General features: G+C 39.7%; 1 protein-coding gene and 1 long non-coding RNA gene across 2 annotated transcripts; one reads left to right on the forward strand and one right to left on the reverse strand.

The window, feature by feature from the left end:
* Window positions 1-5,313: 5,313 nt before the first annotated feature.
* On the forward strand, window positions 5,314-10,431 carry LOC140578754 (uncharacterized). The gene is made up of 3 exons (XR_011983036.1): window positions 5,314-5,949; window positions 10,091-10,197; window positions 10,330-10,431. It is a non-coding gene; the product is annotated as an uncharacterized lncRNA (long non-coding RNA).
* A 1,068-nt stretch (window positions 10,432-11,499) lies between these two features.
* On the reverse strand, window positions 11,500-20,065 carry spry2 (sprouty RTK signaling antagonist 2). The gene is made up of 2 exons (XM_023793080.2): window positions 19,427-20,065; window positions 11,500-17,688 (listed from the first exon to the last, which is right to left on the reverse strand). Exon 2 carries the CDS (start codon window positions 17,635-17,637, stop codon window positions 16,720-16,722), a length of 918 nt encoding a protein of 305 aa, XP_023648848.2. The 5' UTR covers window positions 17,638-17,688; window positions 19,427-20,065; the 3' UTR covers window positions 11,500-16,719.
* Window positions 20,066-21,784: the final 1,719 nt, after the last annotated feature.

The raw sequence follows: 21,784 nt of genomic DNA on the forward strand, positions 1-21,784 counted from the left end.
AAAGACAATAAAGAGCAAACAGCTGTGGGAGAAAAATCAGTCCCCAGCAAATTCACTGACTGTTTATTGTGGCTTTTCGTTACAGAGAGCAGGTTTTATGTTAATTTAAACATGAGAAAACAAAACGGAATGCAAGTAAGGTAATGTCCGCCTAAGGTTTCATGCATGTATATGGTGATATTTAATGTCTGTGTTCTGCAGGATAATAGATATTACATCTTCTCAGTACGATGATATAACGAAGATAACTAAGCTATCAGATGCCATAAGGTGGTCATTCACATACATCTGCATGTATGCATTTATACTCATTTCACCTGTATGTATAGTGGTGGAGGTAGATAGTCGGTTAATTATGATGCCTTAGAGGTAAATGCTTTGCAAGGTGAACATTTACACTGCATTAACGATGACATGCATGAATGTCCCATTTGTTTTACAAGGTAACCAAATAAAATACCACATTGCTGCTTGGGATAGGATGGATAAGCATTTGGAAGATGGATGGATGGATCTTTGTCTTTGAGTTAACTGTAAAGAATTCCATAATTTTACACAATTAAAGAGACTTTTTTAATTGATTGATTTTATGAAATTTATTAATTTCAACTGCATTGTGTGCTATAAAAACAATGTTTTCCAATGTTAATAGACCATATTTGTTGTTTCAATAAAAGTTTTTTAGAACTACATGCTTGTACAGTACTTAACTGAGCAAAGCTGCTGCATGTGTTTGCTAATGATAAGTAGATGATATTTGTAAAAAAATCCTTACTTGGTTTTGTAGCAAACCAAGCCTAGCTTGGAACACTAAGGTACCATAAGGGAGCATTAAATCACAGCAAGTTCAAGTTGGGTTCAAATTTCAACAAATTGACTGATTCAGTGGTTGGATACAAAATACTAAAAACAGCTACAAGCTACAAGAACACAACGATACCGCATAATTACAGTATGTGTTATGAAAATGATTACATTTTACTTAAAAATCATCCATCCATCCATTTTCTGTTTCCACTTGTCCTATTCAGATCGTGGGGGGTCCAGAGCCAATCTTGGAGGCTATGGGCACAAAGCAGGGAACAGTTAAAAATCAGTGATTTTTAATTCTGAAATGTAACCGGTAAATGAATGTATGTTTACCAGCTGACATTGATTCATGTGTCTTAAAAATAGGCACCTTAACGTAGTGGCAAAACCTTACAAAGCTGTGATTGTGAGCAAACAGAAAGACACTGACAATGTAGCATTTTGCACTCTGGTGAGGCTTAATTTATTCCAGATCTCTGCCTTGACCCATAATCCCCCTCCACTTTGCCCATCTGACCCGTCTGTGCCTCATTTCCTACTCATCAGCATCCAAAAGCTGCGAGCTGAGGCCGCGATCAGAGCCGTTAGACAGAGCCAGGCACTGTTCCCATTGCCAGTCCCACCCCCCCTGCTGGATAAAATAAAATAGCCATCAGATCGGGCTAACAGAGGCGGCTTTGTTGAGTGGCTCTGGAGCCACTTTCTATCGCTTTGCCCACTTCAGTGCATCAATGCAACTGACCCCCAAGGTTTTTTTTGGGCATTTTTCCCCCAGCTACAACTCTGCAAGCAGGACCCTCGATATTCAGCTGGAAAAGAGGCCATGAATCGAAAAAAAAACAAAGCTTGGCAAATCTAGTTCTGCTTCCAAATAAGAAACTTCCTAAAGCTCAAGACTCCAGTTGCATTTTTTAAAAGCACTTTGTTGAGAAATCTTATTGAATAATAAAGTCAAAATACCAAGAAAATTATTTAAAAGCAATCTGGGGTTATTTATGTACATGTACTGAATTCAGGACATTTTCTTTACTTATTATGAAATATCAGTAGAATAATAATATTCCTTAGTCTACCCACATTACCTGAGGGTAATAGTTTTGGGATTTAGATTTTTCTGCTACAGTGACTGGGGATTTTCCAGCGGAAAGAGCTTAGTTAAAAACTCTTGATTGATGTTTAAACATTTTAAATGTTTAAAAAATACTGTATAGTGGGAAGGTTATTTGGCATGCATGTCCATATATGTTCTTCTTTCAATGCATTTCTGTGTCACTACCAGAATGCTTAGTCCTTTATCGCAGTTGCTGCTACCTCTGAATGTTTGTCTCTTATCTCCTTGTCTCACTTTTTCTAAGTTTCCCCAGAAAAGGCAGAGTGACTAGTGCACGTGTGACTATGGCAGCCAGCTGTGCTACTGGAAGGGGGAGAGGATCTGTGTCAGTCTTATTAATACCTGTTTTTTTCAGTCTTTGTCTGATATCAACCCTGCTGCAATTACATGGTTGTGTTCACTCACAGCATGTCATGGCAGCGATTCTGTTTTACTAAAATTTGCAGATATAGACAGCTTCATTTCAGGGTTACACCAGCAGGCTAAGGTGGTTGGGGGTATCTTGAAAGAGATAACGACTATGGAGAGTTACCTCTTTTGATGAGTTAGTCCTAGTCTAAGCGCTGCTACTTTAGGTTAAACAAGTGCATCCTTAGGCCATTAATTTATTATTGATAAAGACTCACACGCAAACGATGCTTTCTGGCCTGAAAACTTTTTGTCCCACCATCACAGTTGTTTTTGTGAAATATTTTGCAAACCCTTTGAAAAAATAATGAATTATTTATGTAATTTGCATATAGTAAGACTTATGCACAGGCTATACTAACATTTTTACGGAGCGCGGTGGGGGGTGGGGGGGGGCAGGCCTAAACTTGCCGTGCACCGCGAGTGCAGCTGCTCGCTCTGAAGGCCTCCTCGGCGCTGCCGTGTGTCTGTGAAACACGAGACCCTTTCCTACCATTCCTCACACCACGACGTTCACCTTCATTTGTTTTCCATCGCACTCTCTCGTGTGTTGACTCGTCACTTGGAGATACGCTGTCTTCTTCTGCTGTCAGCAAAAATTTTTTATTTTTCACTCTTTAAAGAGATGTTGTATAATTTACTTGAAATGTCATGTATCATTAGAATAGCGGTAACTGCAACACTAAATAAGTAACATATGGATGCACACGCAATGTAAAACTCTATATACACACATATATGTTTGCATCACTTGTAGCAGTCAATAATTTAATAACTACCAATAATGTAGTAGTGTGCCAATAACAATAAATTTCTCAGTTCTTAATGTAATAAAAGTCAACAATGTAATGAGTGACCATGGCAAAAAGTTACGATGTTATTGCTTGAGAAAATGTATTACATTATTGGGCAGTTGTTACATTATCGACTTCTATTATGTTACGAATGGAAAAATTGTTATTACCAGTTAATACATCATTGGTAGTTATTACATTATTGGCTGTTACAGCATCTGCATTTATCTTGAGCCAATGGACTGTTGATTGATTGATTGATTGTGTTATGAAAATGTTATTTTCCCCATATTTCCTCGGTGGCAAATCCTAGAATTGCACCTGATGGCAGCCCCCCTTCGCCCCATTACACACATCCTTAGTCTCAGATATCGATTCTCATGTTGGATGCCACCAAAGGACTGTGTACAGTAGCAGTTTGTCGCTGGCACTGCCTCCTAGTGGCATGATGAGATTCGCTGCTCGCGGCCCACCGCCCTCCTATCTGGGGGGCACCGTTTGTTGTTCTCACATGACAACCTGGAGGACGGGTGGTTTTGGGTTCCCTCCCTTCACGTTAAGTCACGGGGAGACATGAGGGTGTGATAGGATGAAAACCGACACATCAGTTACTGCCCCCCCTTTCATAAGCCATGTCATATAAGGGTGATTATTTAGATATGAGAATTTTTGGGTGGTCATATGGGTCATATTGTAAGAGGAAATTGCAGTGTGCAGTTCATGTGTAAAATCATATTTATCATGATAGGTAAAAGGTCTACATATCACATTGCTGAAGGCATGTGATTTTAATGGGAAAAACATCCGGATAACCCACCCCAGAGTGATTAACATGGACTGTTCTAGATTATGCATATGTATTAGTGTTTCAGATTAGAGACACATTTATTACAATATACTATTAGTTTATTATTGCAATATATTATTATTTTATAATTTGCTTTACTTATTTGAATGTAGGTACATTAGGCTTATGTTCTAGGAGTCACAGAACCAACAGTGACCCTGCAGGCCAGCAGATCGTATGAGGTAATGCTCTTTGGAGGTAAAATAGCAACTGTTATGCGCCTCCTTTATTAATGACTAATAACTATTGTGGGGGTTAAGCTGTGTTTCGCGGTGTATGAATGCTTGTACAAACTATGTGATTTTTTCACCCCAGAAAGAAATTATGCAAGTCATCCATTCAAAAGGCCACTGGAAAAATGGATCACTAGGATGTTTTGAAGCGTGGACATAAAATTTTGTGTGCCGAGTGTTGTGGGCCTATGTGAGCGAAATCAAACTGCAAAGGAATATGAAGGAATACTGAACACGAAGTGCTGTATTTGTATGTAAGAATAAGATTTATAATAAGATTTATAATGAGTTTATGAAACCTCTGATCACAGGGGACACTGAGCAGAGATCACCATAAAATTACCATGATACTACGGTAAATAAAAAAGGGCATCATTAAAAGCGAGTTTTGACAAAAGGGTGAGCTACAGTGAAGCTATTATTATTATTATTATTATTATTATTCATAATGATCACCTCATAGGCACTTTACGCTTCATAGTGAAGCTGGAGATGCACACATTTAGGAAAAAAGAGAGTAAATACATGTCAGAGTGTGTCTACAAACGTTAGTGAAGTTGACTTCCTTAAGAAGAGGAATAAGTTTGGAAATGGGATCACTTACGTTATTTCCAAAGCAGAAATTAAGTTCATTCATTCATTTATTCATTCACCCTCTCTACTGCTTGTCCTATACAGGGTGGCGGGGGTCTGGAGCCTATCCCAGAAACAGTGCACACAAAGCAGGGAATAATCCGGGATGGGGAGTCAACCCATCACAGCAGAAAATAAGGGTTTTATTTTAAGAAGTAGCATATCAAGGGATATCCCTAAGTGACAATAGGGTGATTGACATAAGAACAGTACAAAAATTGTGCAGTGTGCAGTTCCACAGTCCACAGTGTCAAATGTAGTAAGACAACATTAAACAGGTAAAGTCAGAATAAATACGGCTAATCAGGCGAGGAAGGAGATTGCAGCTCCACTGAGAGATCAAAAAGGCCCCTGATTGTGATTTCAAAATGCTCAGAGATTAGGGAGTCAGGTGACTTCAGTGCGGAGGCTGCAGAGATCTGGGAGTGTGTGGTGTGTGCAGGGATACACAAAGAAGGGAGAGGCAGGAAGGGCAAGGACTGCCAGTGAAGTCGCATAGCAGGACATAAATGCAGGTCACAGGCTGGGCCCTGAGCTGACTGGTCAGAGGGAGAGAGGAAGGGGGCGCTGTGCTGAGGAGAGGAGCAGAGTGAGAACAGAAGCTGCATGGATGCTTCCAGTGACAGAGGCAGCTGGAATCTGCAAAAAGGCAAGAACAATGAGAGAACAGCAGAGTAGGAAAACAGACAGCCATGCAAGAGGAACGGGGGGGAGTACTATCTGAACTACCATTGTGAGTGCATGAGTAATACATCAGAAATAGAGACAAAACCTCTCTAAAAAACATCGCTTAGCCCGGCCTGCTATGAGCACTGTACTAATACCATGTTCAAGATAAACAAGAGTGAAATTAAAAGCACACTGATGGACTATGTTTCAACAATAACGCCTACATGTTTCCGTTACACTGCTGTGTGAGCTTAGGAAGATATGAAATTCTTGCTTGGTGTGGGCGTATTTTTTTGTTGTATTTGACAAAATATCGGAGGTTGCTTCTTTGCACATGCTGTATTAAAATTCACAAATATTTAAAAATGTAATTTGGAGCATTATTCAGAAATATTAGGGTAAAATATTGTCTACTGCTTTTCATAAAGGAGTGTTTAAGTGTGGGTAAGTGATGTTCATTTTCTCAAAGAATTTGGCTGCATATATAATACTGACTTTTTCTGCTAAAGAAGTAAAACGATAGCTATAATGATAGGTATAATGATAGCTAATAACAACCTGTCCATAAATATATCTAAGCTTTCACTGAGTTTTTGATTGTATAGTTATGCTTTTATAGTAATTTTTTTAAAGTTATGCTTACTGTTGCTTAAATCAGACAACAGAAGTAATGCACATGTATACATTTCAAATACTAACCAGATGGGAAAAAATATGTTCTTGTATTTTAATGGTGTTTTTTAATGGTGGTGTATTTTATTGGTGTTCTTTAATGGTGGTGTATTTTAATGGTGTTTTTTAATGGTGGTGTATTTTAATGGTGTTTTTTAATGGTGGTGTATTTTAATGGTGTTTTTTAATGGTGGTGTATTTTATTGGTGTTCTTTAATGGTGGTGTATTTTAATGGTGTTTTTTAATGGTGGTGTATTTTATTGGTGTTCTTTAATGGTGGTGTATTTTAATGGTGTTTTTTAATGGTGGTGTATTTTAATGGTGTTTTTTAATGGTGGTGTATTTTAATGGTGTTTTTTAATGGTGGTGTATTTTAATGGTGTTCTTTAATGGTGGTGTATTTTAATGGTGTTCTTTAATGGTGGTGTATTTTAATGGTGTTCTTTAATGGTGGTGTATTTTAATGGTGTTTTTTAATGGTGGTGTATTTTATTGGTGTTCTTTAATGGTGGTGTATTTTAATGGTGTTTTTTAATGGTGGTGTATTTTAATGGTGTTTTTTAATGGTGGTGTATTTTAATGGTGTTTTTTAATGGTGGTGTATTTTATTGGTGTTCTTTAATGGTGGTGTATTTTAATGGTGTTTTTTAATGGTGGTGTATTTTATTGGTGTTCTTTAATGGTGGTGTATTTTAATGGTGTTTTTTAATGGTGGTGTATTTTAATGGTGTTTTTTAATGGTGGTGTATTTTAATGGTGTTTTTTAATGGTGGTGTATTTTAATGGTGTTCTTTAATGGTGGTGTATTTTAATGGTGTTTTTTAATGGTGGTGTATTTTAATGGTGTTTTTTAATGGTGGTGTATTTTAATGGTGTTCTTTAATGGTGGTGTATTTTAATGGTGTTCTTTAATGGTGGTGTATTTTAATGGTGTTTTTTAATGGTGGTGTATTTTAATGAACGGGCTCCTCATTTTGATTTGCTCGTGTCACACTGACTGCCCTTCATGTCACATTTGTTCTTTTTCTCCCCTTTGGTAAGTCAATGCAGAACCGAAACAACAGGCCAAAATGCGGACAGCTTACTCTACAAAGAGCAAGTTGAGGGAGGCATAAAAAAGAATTTCCCCACGGGGACAATAAAGGATCGATTATTATTATTATTATTATTAAATTGACTGTGTGCCAAATATTGATATTTCCAGCAGAAAGTATCAGAAAATATAGATAAAGGGTGAGCATTGTTAAAATGGGACACTTTCTGAAAATTTGTTTTCTACAAAAATCATCTCAATTTCTTGAATCCCAACTTGATACCGTCTAAATACATTAATGCCCCTAGAACACTATATAGAACAGGAAATAACGTATTACTAAACAAATATACTAACTGCAAAGTTTAATGGTCCCATTTCACCAGCTGTGCCATTTTCACAATACTCACCATATTCAAAAGCTTTGCCAAATACATCCTTTCTTACACTCAATGACTACCAACCCATTACAGATATTTACTTGATGTGATTATATTTGTCCTCATATGGAACATAACATGCATTTTACAAAAGAGTCAGCAATAAAATACATGGCAATATAATTAAAACATTGCCATGGCTCATGTTTAATAGAAATGCAGATTTCGCAGAAGGACTATGAAATATTCCACGGGTTAAATATTCACATTTTAAATGTCAGTCCCATCACATGCCTCAACATGCGCTTTCAGTATATTTTCACCTAAAAGGATGCTTGTTGATGCATGTTATAATTTTCAGAAATGACAAAACATCTTGCTGCTAAAAACCTATAAAAGAGTACATTTGGATGGTTTTTCATTTATATTAATTGTTTCTTAAAGTTAATTTTTTTTTCAAGCCAAATATACACAATGACAAAGCTAAACTTACTGAGAAAACTATATTCTAAAATTCTGTGTGTGTGACATACCACGTGACATAAAGTTCGATGGTAACCTGTCATTTACTGAAGCCACTCTCTTGGTTTGATGATTTTCTTTAAAGATTTGATTATATTTTAGGTGTGAAATTCTCACATTGGTCTATAGGTGATGTATAAAGTGTATAATCCCTCTCTGTTTGGTAAAATATATATTGCTGAGGAAGATTTGAATTATTATTATTTTTTTTTCATTTAATGCATCAGTTCCACCAGGGTGCTGTAAACGCACCTTCCTTTACCTTGTTTTTCAAGCTCAAAGATATCAGACTGCATGCTAATGACGGCCTATGGCTGTGAATCTCATTAAGCGCATGGATATCACCATGAAATATTTACTAATTATTTTGCAAGTATTTTGCAGTGCGGCTCTTCACTTCTTCTGGAGAGCTGGCTTTGCCGGCGCTATTTCTGGGCCTGAGAACAGGTCAAAGAACAATGAAGCATCTTATTATGTGGGAAGTCTCACTAATGTTTTATGTTGGTTAGGCTGGTGTTCTAGATAAGTGCATCATTTCTTATTCACATTTTGCATTTCTCATTGATGTTATAAACACTGAAACCTGGTACACCAGATGGGCAGCCCCCCCCCTTACCGGACACTTTATCGGAAACACCTGCGCAGTTGCTCGTACATCTAATTAGTCAATCATGTGGCAGCAGCTCAGTGTATAAAGTCATGTAGACACAGGTCAACAGCTTCAGTTAATGGTCAAATTAAACATCAGTATAGTGGAGTACATTCTGATCTTTGTGACTTTGATCCTGGCATGGTTGCTGGTGCTAGACAGGGTGGTTTCAGTATTTCAGAACCTGATCTCCTGGGATTTTTATGCACAGCAGCCTCTAGTGCAGGGGTGTCAAACTGCAGTCCTGTGTGGCCGGAGTCCTGTGTAGCTTAGTTCTTTCCCTGTTCCACCATAAATGATTCAGCTCCAGAGCTGCATGGTAATTAGCACAAGGAGATGAATCAGGTGTGTTAAATGAGGGGAAACCTAAAAATGTGTAGGGCTCCGGCCCTCCAGGACTGGAGCTTCACACCCCTGATCTAGAGTTTACAGTGAATGATGTGAAAAAAATGTAGTGAGGTGGTTTGAGCTAACAGAAAGTCTAAAATAACTCAAATAACCACTCTTTACAAGAGTGTAGAGTAGAAAAGCATCTCTGAATGCACAACCCGCGGAACCTCGTGGCGGATTTGCTACAGAAGCAGATGACAGCATTGGGTTCCACTCTTGTTAGCTAATAACAGGAAAGTGAAGCTTTAGCAGACACTGGCTCCCTGAAGCTGTATCTCAATTTCGGTTGGAATTTGCAGACGGTTGTATCAGAATGTGCAGTAAACAGCATGAAACGATGGACCCAGCCTGCCTTGTGTCAAGTTCAGCCTGGTGGTTCTGGGGTAATGATGCAGGGAATGTTTTTCTGGCACACAATGAGCTCGCTAATACAAGCTAAGCATCGTATAAATGCCGCAGCCTGACTGAGTATTGCTGTTGACCATGTGCCTCGCTCTATTGCCATAATCTTGTAATGGTTACATCCAGCAGGATAATGCACCGTGTCACAAAGCACGAGTCATATCATACTGGCTTCATGAAGATGACAATGAGGTCAGTGTGCTTCAATGGCCTCCACAAAGTATACATGTTTTATGAAATAAATTTCTCTCTGGAGTGGAATTCTTCCTTAGTGTGGCACCTCAAATACATCGATTTTCCAGCCTTTTATCCTGGGTTGGGGGGGGGGGGTGCCCTCATCACAACATGCATGGTTCCCCTTCTGACCCCCCTAAATACGTATGCTGCTTGGGTCTGGAATACTAAATGCATTATTATTATTATTATTATTATTATTATTATTTTATTTTTATTGTTATTATTTAGATTTCTATATGTGGGCTAAAATGACGTGTGCTGTGAGGCAAAACACAAACATAAGCACATTTCCTTGACAGACCCTTAACGCAGGTGTGCAGGGTGGTCGAGTCGCTTCAGTTGGTGAAAAGCAAAGTTAACGACAGAAGAAAATGATCAAGCTTGTGGAAACAAGACAGAAATCAGAGTGAGTTACATATTTGTAAAATCTTGCATAAATAACTTATTGGTTTTTAAAATTGTCTTTTGCCTCTCAGTGCTCATAATAGTGTAGTACTTGGATGACATTAAGGTCAAATGCATCTGCCCCCCCCAACAGAACAACTGGTCACAGTCGCCCACCCCAAGGATTCAAACCCTGAACCCAACACAGGGAGAATGTGCAAACATCATGTACTTGAGGCAGAGGCAGGAATCAAACCCTGAACCACGGGGCTGGGGGGGGGGGGGGGGGGGTCCTGACCTACAGTCAGTTCTTCTTTGTTAAGTGCATTATTTGTCCTTTCTGACAAGTTTAGTGCATGTTATTATATTTATATTTATTTATCTGCCAGACACTTTTGTCATATGCAGCTTCCACGAAGGTACTTGACATACCCCCCCATCTTTAGATCTTTACAGCTACAGCACAGGGAGTATCTCTCACATTCCCGCTTAAGGACCTGCTGAGTTTCTGGCTTTCACCGAATTCTTTACTAATTAGCCCTTGAACTGGATCTGGCTAATAATACAGACAAGCAGAGATATCCTTTGTCCTTTTCACTGTCACTGCCTTCCAGAACACTGGAAATATTTGTCTCCAGGCAGGCCAGTTATCTGGAGGGCTCCCTGTGATGCAGTGCACTGTCAGGCCTATGTTGCCAGGCCTCTTAGATCACTTTGAAAGCATCCTTAAATTTCAAGTACTCACTTTTGACAGTATTGACTCAGTCCTACTTAGGGTAACATATTACATATGGAAATGAGTCTTCACTTTTAATTTTAGTTGGGGCCTACCATTAAATTACTTTAAAATAAAAATATTAAACAAAATGAAGCATGACTCATACATACAGTACATTGAATATCAGCGGTATTGTCACTCAGCAGCATTTAAGCAGCAGTACAAGTTGGTTTTAAAATATTTTGTGACCAGGTGTAAGATCTTTTTTTTACCAGCACAGAGGTTTTTCAAGTTCAAAGAAATGGAATTTGTGCTGCTACTGGTGTGAAGCAGACACTGCTCAAGTTGCTTACTTGAGGCCATATCCTGTGTGCTTTTGCTTTTATGTGGCCGAAAGGCTGCTTTCTGTTTTTCGCTGTCACATTTACATTTACATTTACATTTACAGCATTTGGCAGACGCCCTTAGCCAGAGCAACTTACATAAGTGCTTAGAAGTCTCATTAGTGAAGACATTCCAATACTGGTTCAATAGAACCTGGCCAAGAATCACACATTGTCTTTAAAATGATACTTGCAGGTAATGCTAGTCAGGTACTGCATTTCAGGTACTGCACGTCAGGTAATGCACGCCAGGGTCTGCATGTCAGGTAATGCACGCCAGGTAATGCATGTCAGGTAATACACATCAGGTAATGCATGTTAGATAATGCACGTCAGGTAATGCACGTCAGGCAATGCAAGTCAGGCAATGCATGTTGAAAGATAGTTCCTGCATTTCAGAAGATACTTGGGTGGTTAAGTTAACTCACATAACACAAATGCAGCATATTTTGCTATTTGCATATTTTAATTACATTTTAAAAACATGCTGAATTTTAATCAGTTTAGCATGATATGTCACCATTATTGTTGTTATATTTTATATGATTTTTTAAGATTTATATCCATAATGATATTATCATCAAAGTAAAGCAGTAGTACATCGATATAATGATAATCCATTTATCTAACCTTTAACTGTACAAAAAGGTAATGAGGTAAGGCCACAGTAGTGGCTCAAAATTATTTTAATTGAAAGCACAGTTCTTTACTTATTTACAGTGCTGTCTGTACTACTGGATACTGTTTTATGAAAGACTGTTTCATATAGATAGAACCACTGAAACTACAAACACCAACAACAAAGGAAGCACTTCATGTATGGAGCTTGATGCTCAAAGGCACTATAATTAAAAAAGAAAAAACTGAAACACACGCAGACCCATTATGGGCGAGAATACAGGGGTTTCCCAGAAGCTGCTGGCAAAACTGAACACACTACGAGACCAATACTGTCATCATCTTTCCACTTGTCCTGTGCGTGAAGATAGAGAACACAAACACAGAGCCCTGTGCTGTGGCCCAGTGCCAAAGCTACATCCAGATGGAAGGTTAGACTGGGGTTTCCACCGTTCTCCCCACCACAGCAGGCAGGACTGGCAGGACTTGGCCTTAGCTGTTTGAATGCTTAAGCCCATTGGCCAGACAATAGGAGTTGGGGGGAGAGAATGGATGCTTCCTTCCTTTCTTCCTGTCGAGTGTTCTGCCTTGGCGAGCAGATTCAATGGCCCTCATCTCCGCAGCAACGGAACACCACAGCGCCGACTCAGACTGACAAAGAGCCAATTCTAATTGCCCGTCTGTCAAATTGTTGCACTGAGATTTTCCTTTTGGTTGCTTGAACACCAGTAGGACCATGCGCCTGTGCGGGAATCAGGGAAGCAGGGCAAATACACCGATTAGACAAAAAAGGTTTGTTTAAAGAATGCGTGTCAATGAGGGGGAATTGATTTTGTTGGTCAATTTTAAGTATGCATTAAAATTAGAAAGGAAAAGAGAACCACACAGGGTATCCACCTATAGGCTATAAATCTGATAATACAGGCACAAGGTCTTTTGGTGCAAAACCGCAATGCTTCACTTATTTAATGCTGTTAAATTGTTTTTGTTACTCACCTAGCAACGTGCATTTGACTGACTTATTTGTATCCCAACAAATGGAGCAGAGTTCACTTGCATTTTATTATCAATGAAGCAACATAATCACTTGATACTAAGTTAAATTCAATAAAATTATGTCTATCCTACTAAAGTCCTAGGCGATTCATTTAACTGATAATAATTTTAAAAGGGAGTATTTGTTTACTTTAATTTATAAGATTTATATTACATCCTAGAACACATATAAATGGAAGTACATCTACATCCTTAGGGACAATCATAGTTATAGTATTAAATATGTTTCTGATGCATTCCGGTAAAATCACACACTATTGTACATGATATTTTTTCCAAGTAATTTTTGTACTTTGAGATTATAATATTAATAATAATAATAATATATTATTAGAATTACTGTTTGGCCCTTTGCACCCAACCAGAAGAGGTCTTGCATGACATGTGGATTTATGCCTGGTTTTTCACCCCTAATAACTTGGGGCCACATCAACAACAGACTGACGATCCCTGATCCCTGATCCAGTTCATGCTAAGCTTGCTGTAGATTTTTAAGGCAAGATCAATCAGAACACAAATTAAATGGAAAAAAAAAAACAAACATATGCAAGTTCAAAGTCCCCCGAAAGAATACCAAGTAGGGGCAGGTAGCGGAATAGCCTAGACAGTTACAGGAGCCAAAAGCATAGGGAGTGAGAAAAAAATAGAAATAAAAGCCTGGATGTGGGGTAGACTGTCAATCTTTTGCAATTTAAGACTATTTAACCCTTTGCCTCCAAGATTAACTTATTAGTTAGCTGATAACTTATTAAGCCAAATCACTTCTAGCGGTAATAAGTGAGCTAATTCTGACATGCGTTATTATCAAGTTCCCCTTAAAAATTAGACAGAGAACCAGAAACCCATGTGTAGACCAATTGCATGGCACAAATGATATTGTCTGTTTGTTTACAAATACCATCTGCATGAAAAATTCTAGGGGCAATAACAACATAAGATGTTTAGTGTTATAAATCAACTCAATGTGCAGGACTTATGTATTAATGTAATCATATCCATCCACAAATAAATGCACACTCAGTTAGGGTCACCATATAAACAACAATAAATTTCTTTAAATAGTTTAATAATGAGATTGGGCAGTAATTACCACTCTCTGTGGAGAGATTCTTGTAGCACGATTGCTGACCTTTGGGTACTGAATTAGCCTGTACACAAGCCATCTGGTACACAGGTTGTGTAATGGGACTTACTGGAAAGCGGAGGCACTGTGCGATGTTCACTGCACGATGTGCCTTTAAGTTAGCTATGAGAATGCTCGCTAAATCCTTCTTCTTCTTTGTAGCTGCCAGATACATACTTGGAAACAATTAAGATTAGAGCAATTTAACGTACTTAGAATGGCACTCATCCAAGTTCAGGCTCCCCCACGATTACTATATAGAGTTATTGTATTAACTTTTGCCAAAAAGCACTTCTGAAGTACTGCCACAAATCTGCCTGCACACACACACACACACGCGCACACACACACACACGTACGCACATGTAGGATATATATATCCTTATGGGGACCACTCATTCATTTCAATGGGAAAAATGCTAACACTAACTATGACAACCTTAACTCCTACCCTGCCCTAATCATAACCATAAGTAACCTAACAAAATACAAGAGTTTTTGCATTTTTAGTTTTTTCATAGCAGTCACCGGTTTTTATAAAATAGAGTTTTCCCTTATGGGGACCAGGAAACCGGACCCCATAAGGGGAAAAAAATCACGTTATGGGGACATTATGTGCACACACACGTACGCACACACACACACACACATACACGTACGCGCACACAAACAAACAGAACAAAATGCATGAATAAAAACAGTGGAAAAACCAAATCAACCCCATGCAGAGTTTCTCTTATCTCTGGGACAGTCTCCATACACTGTGATCAATATTACGTGCAGCTTCATACATGTATTGTCTCATTACTGACTTGATGCCAACTTAATTCAGATTTGCCTGATGAAAATTTGCTTTTATGAAAATTCTTAAAGAGTGTTATCATATGGGTTTTACTGTATTATCTATCTATCTATCTATCTATCTATCTATCTATCTATCTATCTATCTATCTATATACAGTACTGGGCTAAAGTCATAGCCAGTCAAAGGAAATATTTAAAGCTATTTATTTGGGTAGTAATTATACATGCCCAGAACAAAAACACAATTTAAAATCTCGTGGCCTGGCATGATGGAGACTGCTTCAGCCCCCAAACCTCTCCTCAGGGCCACCCCAGTCATTCCATGTACAGTATTTGACCAATTTTATCACAAGCTCATGCAAGTAATTAATTGAAATAGTTCAAAATGTCAATGAGGTATAGATTAGCCATACAAGGTGTGCTAGTGGAGCGAGAAACATTCATGGGGATGCAGGACGGCTGCAACAAGTACTGGGGCGACTTTGGGGGAGGTTTGAAATGGCTAAGCTGACACACTTTGACAGACATAATGGCAAAGTATTACACCAACAGGAAGATGCATGACTGCCTAAGACTTTTGCACAGTACTGTGTATGTGTGTGTGTGTGTCTCTCATTAGGGGCTTTTTAATTAGTAACACCTTTGCAATAAGATAAAACACCAAACATTTGTGTTTAGTATCCCTTTGGAGCCAGTGACTATAATTGTAATTAATAGCAAAATGACAACAGCACAACTGAATGTCAAAAAAATGTCCCAAAAAAAAGACACTTTATAAAAAGAAAATTCATGGAAGAAATATGCAAATGTGTAGCAGATATGTGCAGATATGTTAAATATTGCTTGTCAATGGATTTTTTTTATGAAACCAATGCATTTGTATAATTTTTACAGGCTTAAGCAAGAGTCCCAATACTTTCTGTGAGCTCTGTATATATGTACAGATATATTTGGGATGAAGTGCACATGTAAGATGGATGCAGGATTTGTTCACTGAACACGCTGTACCTGTGAGTTTATTGCTCTCACTGAAAAGTTTGGAAACTGCCATCTCCCATTTCCTGTGCTAACTAAGAAGTTATTAAAAAGTTATTCATCCTAATTGCGGTTATTAAATGAAAGTTTTTAAAGTGCAATCTAGTTGTTACTGAACAGAAACACAGACAACATGTACGTAGAATTTTGTTTCAAAATGTTAATGTATTTTCTATTTTATAGAGATCAGCACTGAATGTAACATTTTTACAAAGGTATATTTTAATGGGCATTTTTATGATGCCACCCAAATAAATATATATTTTTATTATTAAAATATAATTCAAATAAATATATATTTTTTACACTAGGAACATTTTTTTGTTTTGGAAAATATAGATTCTTTAGATCATTTTACAATTTGAAAGTGTTTTAAGGGAGACTGTAAAGGTTATGCTTTTGCCTTAAACAGAGGTCAAATCTAAAACATGGATTCACATTAAAATGATATGTACATGCCATATATCCACACAACTACACATGCATGTTAAATCAAGGTGCATTTCGGCTCACTAAACCATAGAAAAATAAAACATCTTTTATAAGAAAATGGCCGTTGGCTAATAAACATTTTGCATCAGCTATTCAAACATGGATCGGCGGGACTAGTTTATAGCTTTATGTATTTCATCAAATCTGTCAGAATAACGTTCTGAGAGTTTTCGTAATTGTTCCTTTTTAAAACCGCGGGAACAAGTAAAACACTGTGTTCTGCGTTGCATCCTTAAGGAATGCCACAGACCGGCGTGCAGCACATTAATGGGACTGCGGCGAGATGGGAACCTGTCGCCGATACCGATACTCGCATTATGTCGGCTTCTTGACGGGTCGACATGCTTTACACCTGCAGCCCGGCCTCTTCGCGCTGTCGTAGCAGCTCTGGCATAGCTTAAGGCAGCCCTTCGCCGGGAGGTAACACCACATGCATGGAAGCAGGAGAGACAGGACGCCCAAGGCTGCCCAGCGCACACAGCGCTTGGATTGGCCGCAGGAGCACGGGTCGTCTGCGCAGACGTCCTCGTCATCCGTGGAGCAGTGGTAGAACAGGCACTTGGCACAGCAGAGGCAGGTGCTGTAGTCGACGGCGTCCTGCGCAGAGCAGACGCAGCGGCGGTCGCAGAACCAGCAGGAGGGCAGCGTCTGCGGGCCGGTGCACTCCTCGCACCTGCAACTCCCGCAGTCCTCACAGACATACCTGTGCCCGCTCGACTCCGCACCCCCAGCGGGCATCAGCTTCTCGGCCTTGGCCTCCAAGCGCTCAGGGGCCCCAACAACCTCCTCCGCAGGGGATGGTTCCAAGAGTCTCTGGCCCGACGACGTACTGCTGGTGCTTGTCCTCGGACGATTCCGGGAACCACAGCTCGTAGTGCTCATGGACCGGGCCAAAGCGGCTGGTGGGGGGGATGAGTGATCCTGGGGGTCCTGTTGCGGCCCACCCAGGATAAAGTGGTCCTGGTCCTCATCATTCAGGCCTTGTGCTAGCTCTGCTTTGTGCAGACTTGGTTGCTCGGTAACCGGTCTGCCCCCAGGCCTGGGTGCCACCATGGGACCCTCAGTGTACTCATTGGTACTTCTGACAGTCTGGATCTGACTCAGGGAAAGTGGCTGAAATCGCCGCCCCAGGTCGTCCCTGGAATGGAGCTCAACAGGCTGTGAAGTTCTGCCGCTATGGAGCTCAGCCTGCAAGCCGGCAGACTGGCCGCCATTTGGAGTTCTGCTCTCCATCTCTATTCAGAAGAAGGCTTCCTCTGACATTCATCGAACACATCTGAACTCCTGAATGAAACACACACACAGAAAACAAGTTAGCTGATAAAGATTCTCAAAATACAAAATACATGCCTCATATACCTAGGTTATGATTTGCAAAAGTAGATTCTCAGCATATAATGCGATATAACAATCAGAAAGGTTGAGCAGAAAATATGCACTGTGGGTCCTTACGGCCAAACCATTACTTATGGCTGAAATACCTAACCAGAAGCATCATATTATCATATTTGCACACATCTGCCAGCAATCCATGGCTCCAGATGTAGCCTTCCCAGGTATCTGCTGAGACGTCCACAGGCCTCTTAGCGGCCAGCCAGCTGCAAGCAACAGATTCAACACACCACTCGACTAACTACCTCTGCAACAGGACTGTGTGACCTGCAGGGAGTAACAGAGGAACTCACACCTACGGGCCCATAGACATCCTGGCATGACTTCGGGTTCGGAGAAGCCAGCGCTGCGTAACATGACTCTAAGGCAGAATGTGAGGCCCGAAGATCAGCAGCAGACCACAAATACCGGCTACTCTCATGCATTCTAATAAATAAAAGCAAACTATCCTCTTTTCTCAAAAAATAAATTTTAAATATTTAAAACGGCCATATTAGTACTGTCGGGAAAATTTATCAGTCGCGGCAGAAGAGACCACCCCCCCCCAACGCTTTAAAGGTCAAATATAACCTATCAGTAAAGTTAACAAAAAATACGAAATTGACAAATATTTGCTGTTACGTTCGTTTTCGGTTACATTGTTCTGGCACATGTTTACAGCAGCACCAAACATAAAACCGTAACTTGAGCCAAACGAAAACTTATCAGAACATAATATGCGTAATAAAAAATGAAAATGGCAGCAAGGGTATTATGCATAAAAAGCATAAAGCTTGAAAATCATCTTCAATAAATTTACGAATCATGATTTATTTTCAGAAAATTCACGAATTCATGAATTAAAAAGTTAAAAGCTATTTAAAAAGTTGCTGCACCCCCCCCCTTTTTTTGGTCTTTGAACAAAAATCCGTTTACTGAGGGTGACAGTCTGTCACCGGGGGTGGGGGGGGGGTTCCTTTAAAGGTTAACAGACTGTGCTGATTAATACAAAACAATTAGTTGAACTGTAAAAAAAAAAAAAATCAAATACTGTTCCTAGGTGACAGAACAAAAAGCAAAACCAAATAGATCATTTGTCAACAACTCTGTCGGCTGCGTGTCTTAATGTATATCCTGCTTTGTGTTTATCCATCGAAGCCCGATTATTGGGAAAATAATGATGAATCTGGTAGAGAATTACTTGACAGATATAAACTTAAGGTTAAGGGGGAAATATCACGACGCTGGATTATCTGGATGACTGTTAACCAACTCTTTCCCTTCCATGTACCCAACTGCAGCACGTAAATACTAACTATATAGAAATAAACGAAAGTGATCAACAAAACGAAATTTAATGCAATGCCGCGGAGTTACAGCGCTGGGAAAGCAGATGAGCAACAGGCAATGGAAAGTTCTGCTTTGTAAGGCACAGCCCCAGGTGAAGACAGTCATTAAGAAATGCGTCTAAATTAATAACATGACTACAGACATAATCTTTTATGTATTTATATACTGTCAGTGCGTGCGCATTGGTGCACACTGCATGTATATATCGGTTAATGTACATGCAAGTACAATCGATATTTTTTCAGAAACGGACTTAGGAAACGTCGATTTACATAATAAATATAATAAAATAAGCACTCACCGTGGTCGTGCCGCTGCCACCCGCCTTGTTTGGGGTCTGATGCAGCGTAATCCAATGCAAAGACACTGTCCGCCTAATACCATTTATGCGTATAAGTCAAATCCATTTTTTAGTGATTGGGTTAATTTTCTAAGTACAGTTCGTTTTTTCTTTTTTAAATCAAGAAAACGCGAAAGCCCACCCTTAATTCCGGTGATCACGACGAAGAGAGATACAGCAAAGAACTGCTGAATAAACTAGACGGCTACTTGCTTGGTCCAAGTAAATAATTCGCCTTGCAGGCATTTCGGCACAAGGCGATTGTCGGCAAACCAACACGGTGCCTGCGATGTGCTGCCTGCGATGTGCTGACTGACATGTGTCTTGCAGAGTCCGTGGACGCCTCTGAGCTCCTGAAATGTTGGGCTGTTTTCACACTGGGGTGCTTTCAAGTTTTTCTCATCTTTTTTTTTTTTTTTTTTTTTTTTACTGGCTCTTTCCGGAGGAGGTCGGGTCTGTGCAGTGCATGGCGTCATGTGGCAGTGCGAGGGAACAGGCCGCTTGTTGTCCCAGAGGATATATCGTATCCGGTCCTGGCTTGTTGGCTCGACAGGACTCGCATTCATGTTCTTACGTGCCAGTGTTTGCGCTGGGCTGCTGGGGGAAACGCATAATATTGCATAGGCAAAAATATAATTATAAAAAAACTATATATAACTCTAACATCTTGATACATGTTTTTCATTACCCCCCCCCCCCCCCACTTTATGTTGAATTGAAAGCTTTTTTTTTTAAATAGTTCCCAGCTTTAAGCATGATCATTTTATTCACATCTCATTGCTATCATAGGAAGGTATTGGTGACTGATATTGAAGAATAAGAGTTATTTTTGAACTTTGCATCCCCAGTTCTTGACCGCCTATGATTTTTACGTCAGTCACCCACCGAGCAGCCAGAGGAATCCCCACTATTGCCTGATTTTCGGTGTACTTCAGCTAACGGTATGGTTGGAGCTTCCTCTACTCAGCAAGGTCACTTCCTGAGTGGGCGGTTTGGTCGTGGCAGTTATGCTGTCGGCGTGGAGTGGAGATGTCGGGGTATTTCCATAGCGACACCCAGTCCATGCTATTTGTACGAATGAGAAATGAGAGAGGACTTATGTGACTGATAACACTGGGTTCATAGAAAGTGTGTAATAGCCCGTTTTCATAACAATGTTATGCTTAGTCATTTTATGGGTTGCTGTAATACCTAGTGACAATTAATGGATGGAAAAGATGAGAGTTTAACATTGCGTGGAGATGCTTTGCTGATAACTAGTCAAGTCTGACCCACAGGACATGGAGCTTATGTAGGGATCAGTGGTCAGCTGCCAGCGTGGACCTCGATTCGTATGCTTCCCTTTAACACTCTTCATTTGTTTGCTTTTTATACCTTTCTGTAATTTAACCATTCATTCATTTTGTATTCTGCTTGTCCATTTTTGGGTTTCGGGTGAGCCTCTTCCGGACACAAGGTAGGGAATAAATAACCCAGGACGAGCTGCCAATCCATGGCAGGGCACACTCACCATTCACGCACACATTCACACTTACGGACAATTTGGACAATCCAAATCATCTTAGCATGTTTCGGGACTGTGAGAGGAGAGGAAACCACAGACGACATGGGGAGAATCCCACATTGAAGCATTTAAAAGAATTGTCTAAAAGAATAACACTGATTTTTAATTGTTGATCTTTCAGTCCACTTCTAGTTTGAATACGTCACCTTTGCAGGTTGGGTAGCAGAGCCACCTCCTGGGTCACCATCCCAGCTCAGCTCTCGTGTGTGGAGTCCTCATGTTCTCCCTCTGTCAAGCAGCTTTCCTCTGGGTTATTGAGTTTCCTCCTGTAATTTAAAGGCTTGCAGTGTAACTTGGTCATAGTGTCGGATCATATGCGGGCGTGAATTTGCCCTGCGACAGTCATCCAGGGAGCATTGCAAGCTTCTGCCCTATGCTGCCTGAGCTAATCCCCCCACTCCCGAGCCCCTGATCCAGACAGTAATTATAAGGTGGATGGATGGATGGATGGATGGTCATATGAATAATTGAATGGATGGATGGATTTTGGTAGCAAAACAGAATTAGTGCCCTCTGGTGGGGATTCTTAGGCATGATTTTTTTTTATGTGCAGTAATTCAACCAATTTAAATTACCTGTTACTGTGTTTTATATGTAAGAAAATTGTTGTATTGTTCTTATTGTCTGTTATTTTTATACATGTTACATTCAGTTATTTAAATACATTTTTATTTTATTGTTTTGGCAGCATATACTGTACACTGTAATTTTCCTATAATCTGGATATATTGGAAATCATGCATAAAACTCATTAG

This window comes from Paramormyrops kingsleyae, chromosome 16 (genome assembly GCF_048594095.1).
Source record: "Paramormyrops kingsleyae isolate MSU_618 chromosome 16, PKINGS_0.4, whole genome shotgun sequence".
Lineage (NCBI taxonomy): Eukaryota > Metazoa > Chordata > Actinopteri > Osteoglossiformes > Mormyridae > Paramormyrops > Paramormyrops kingsleyae.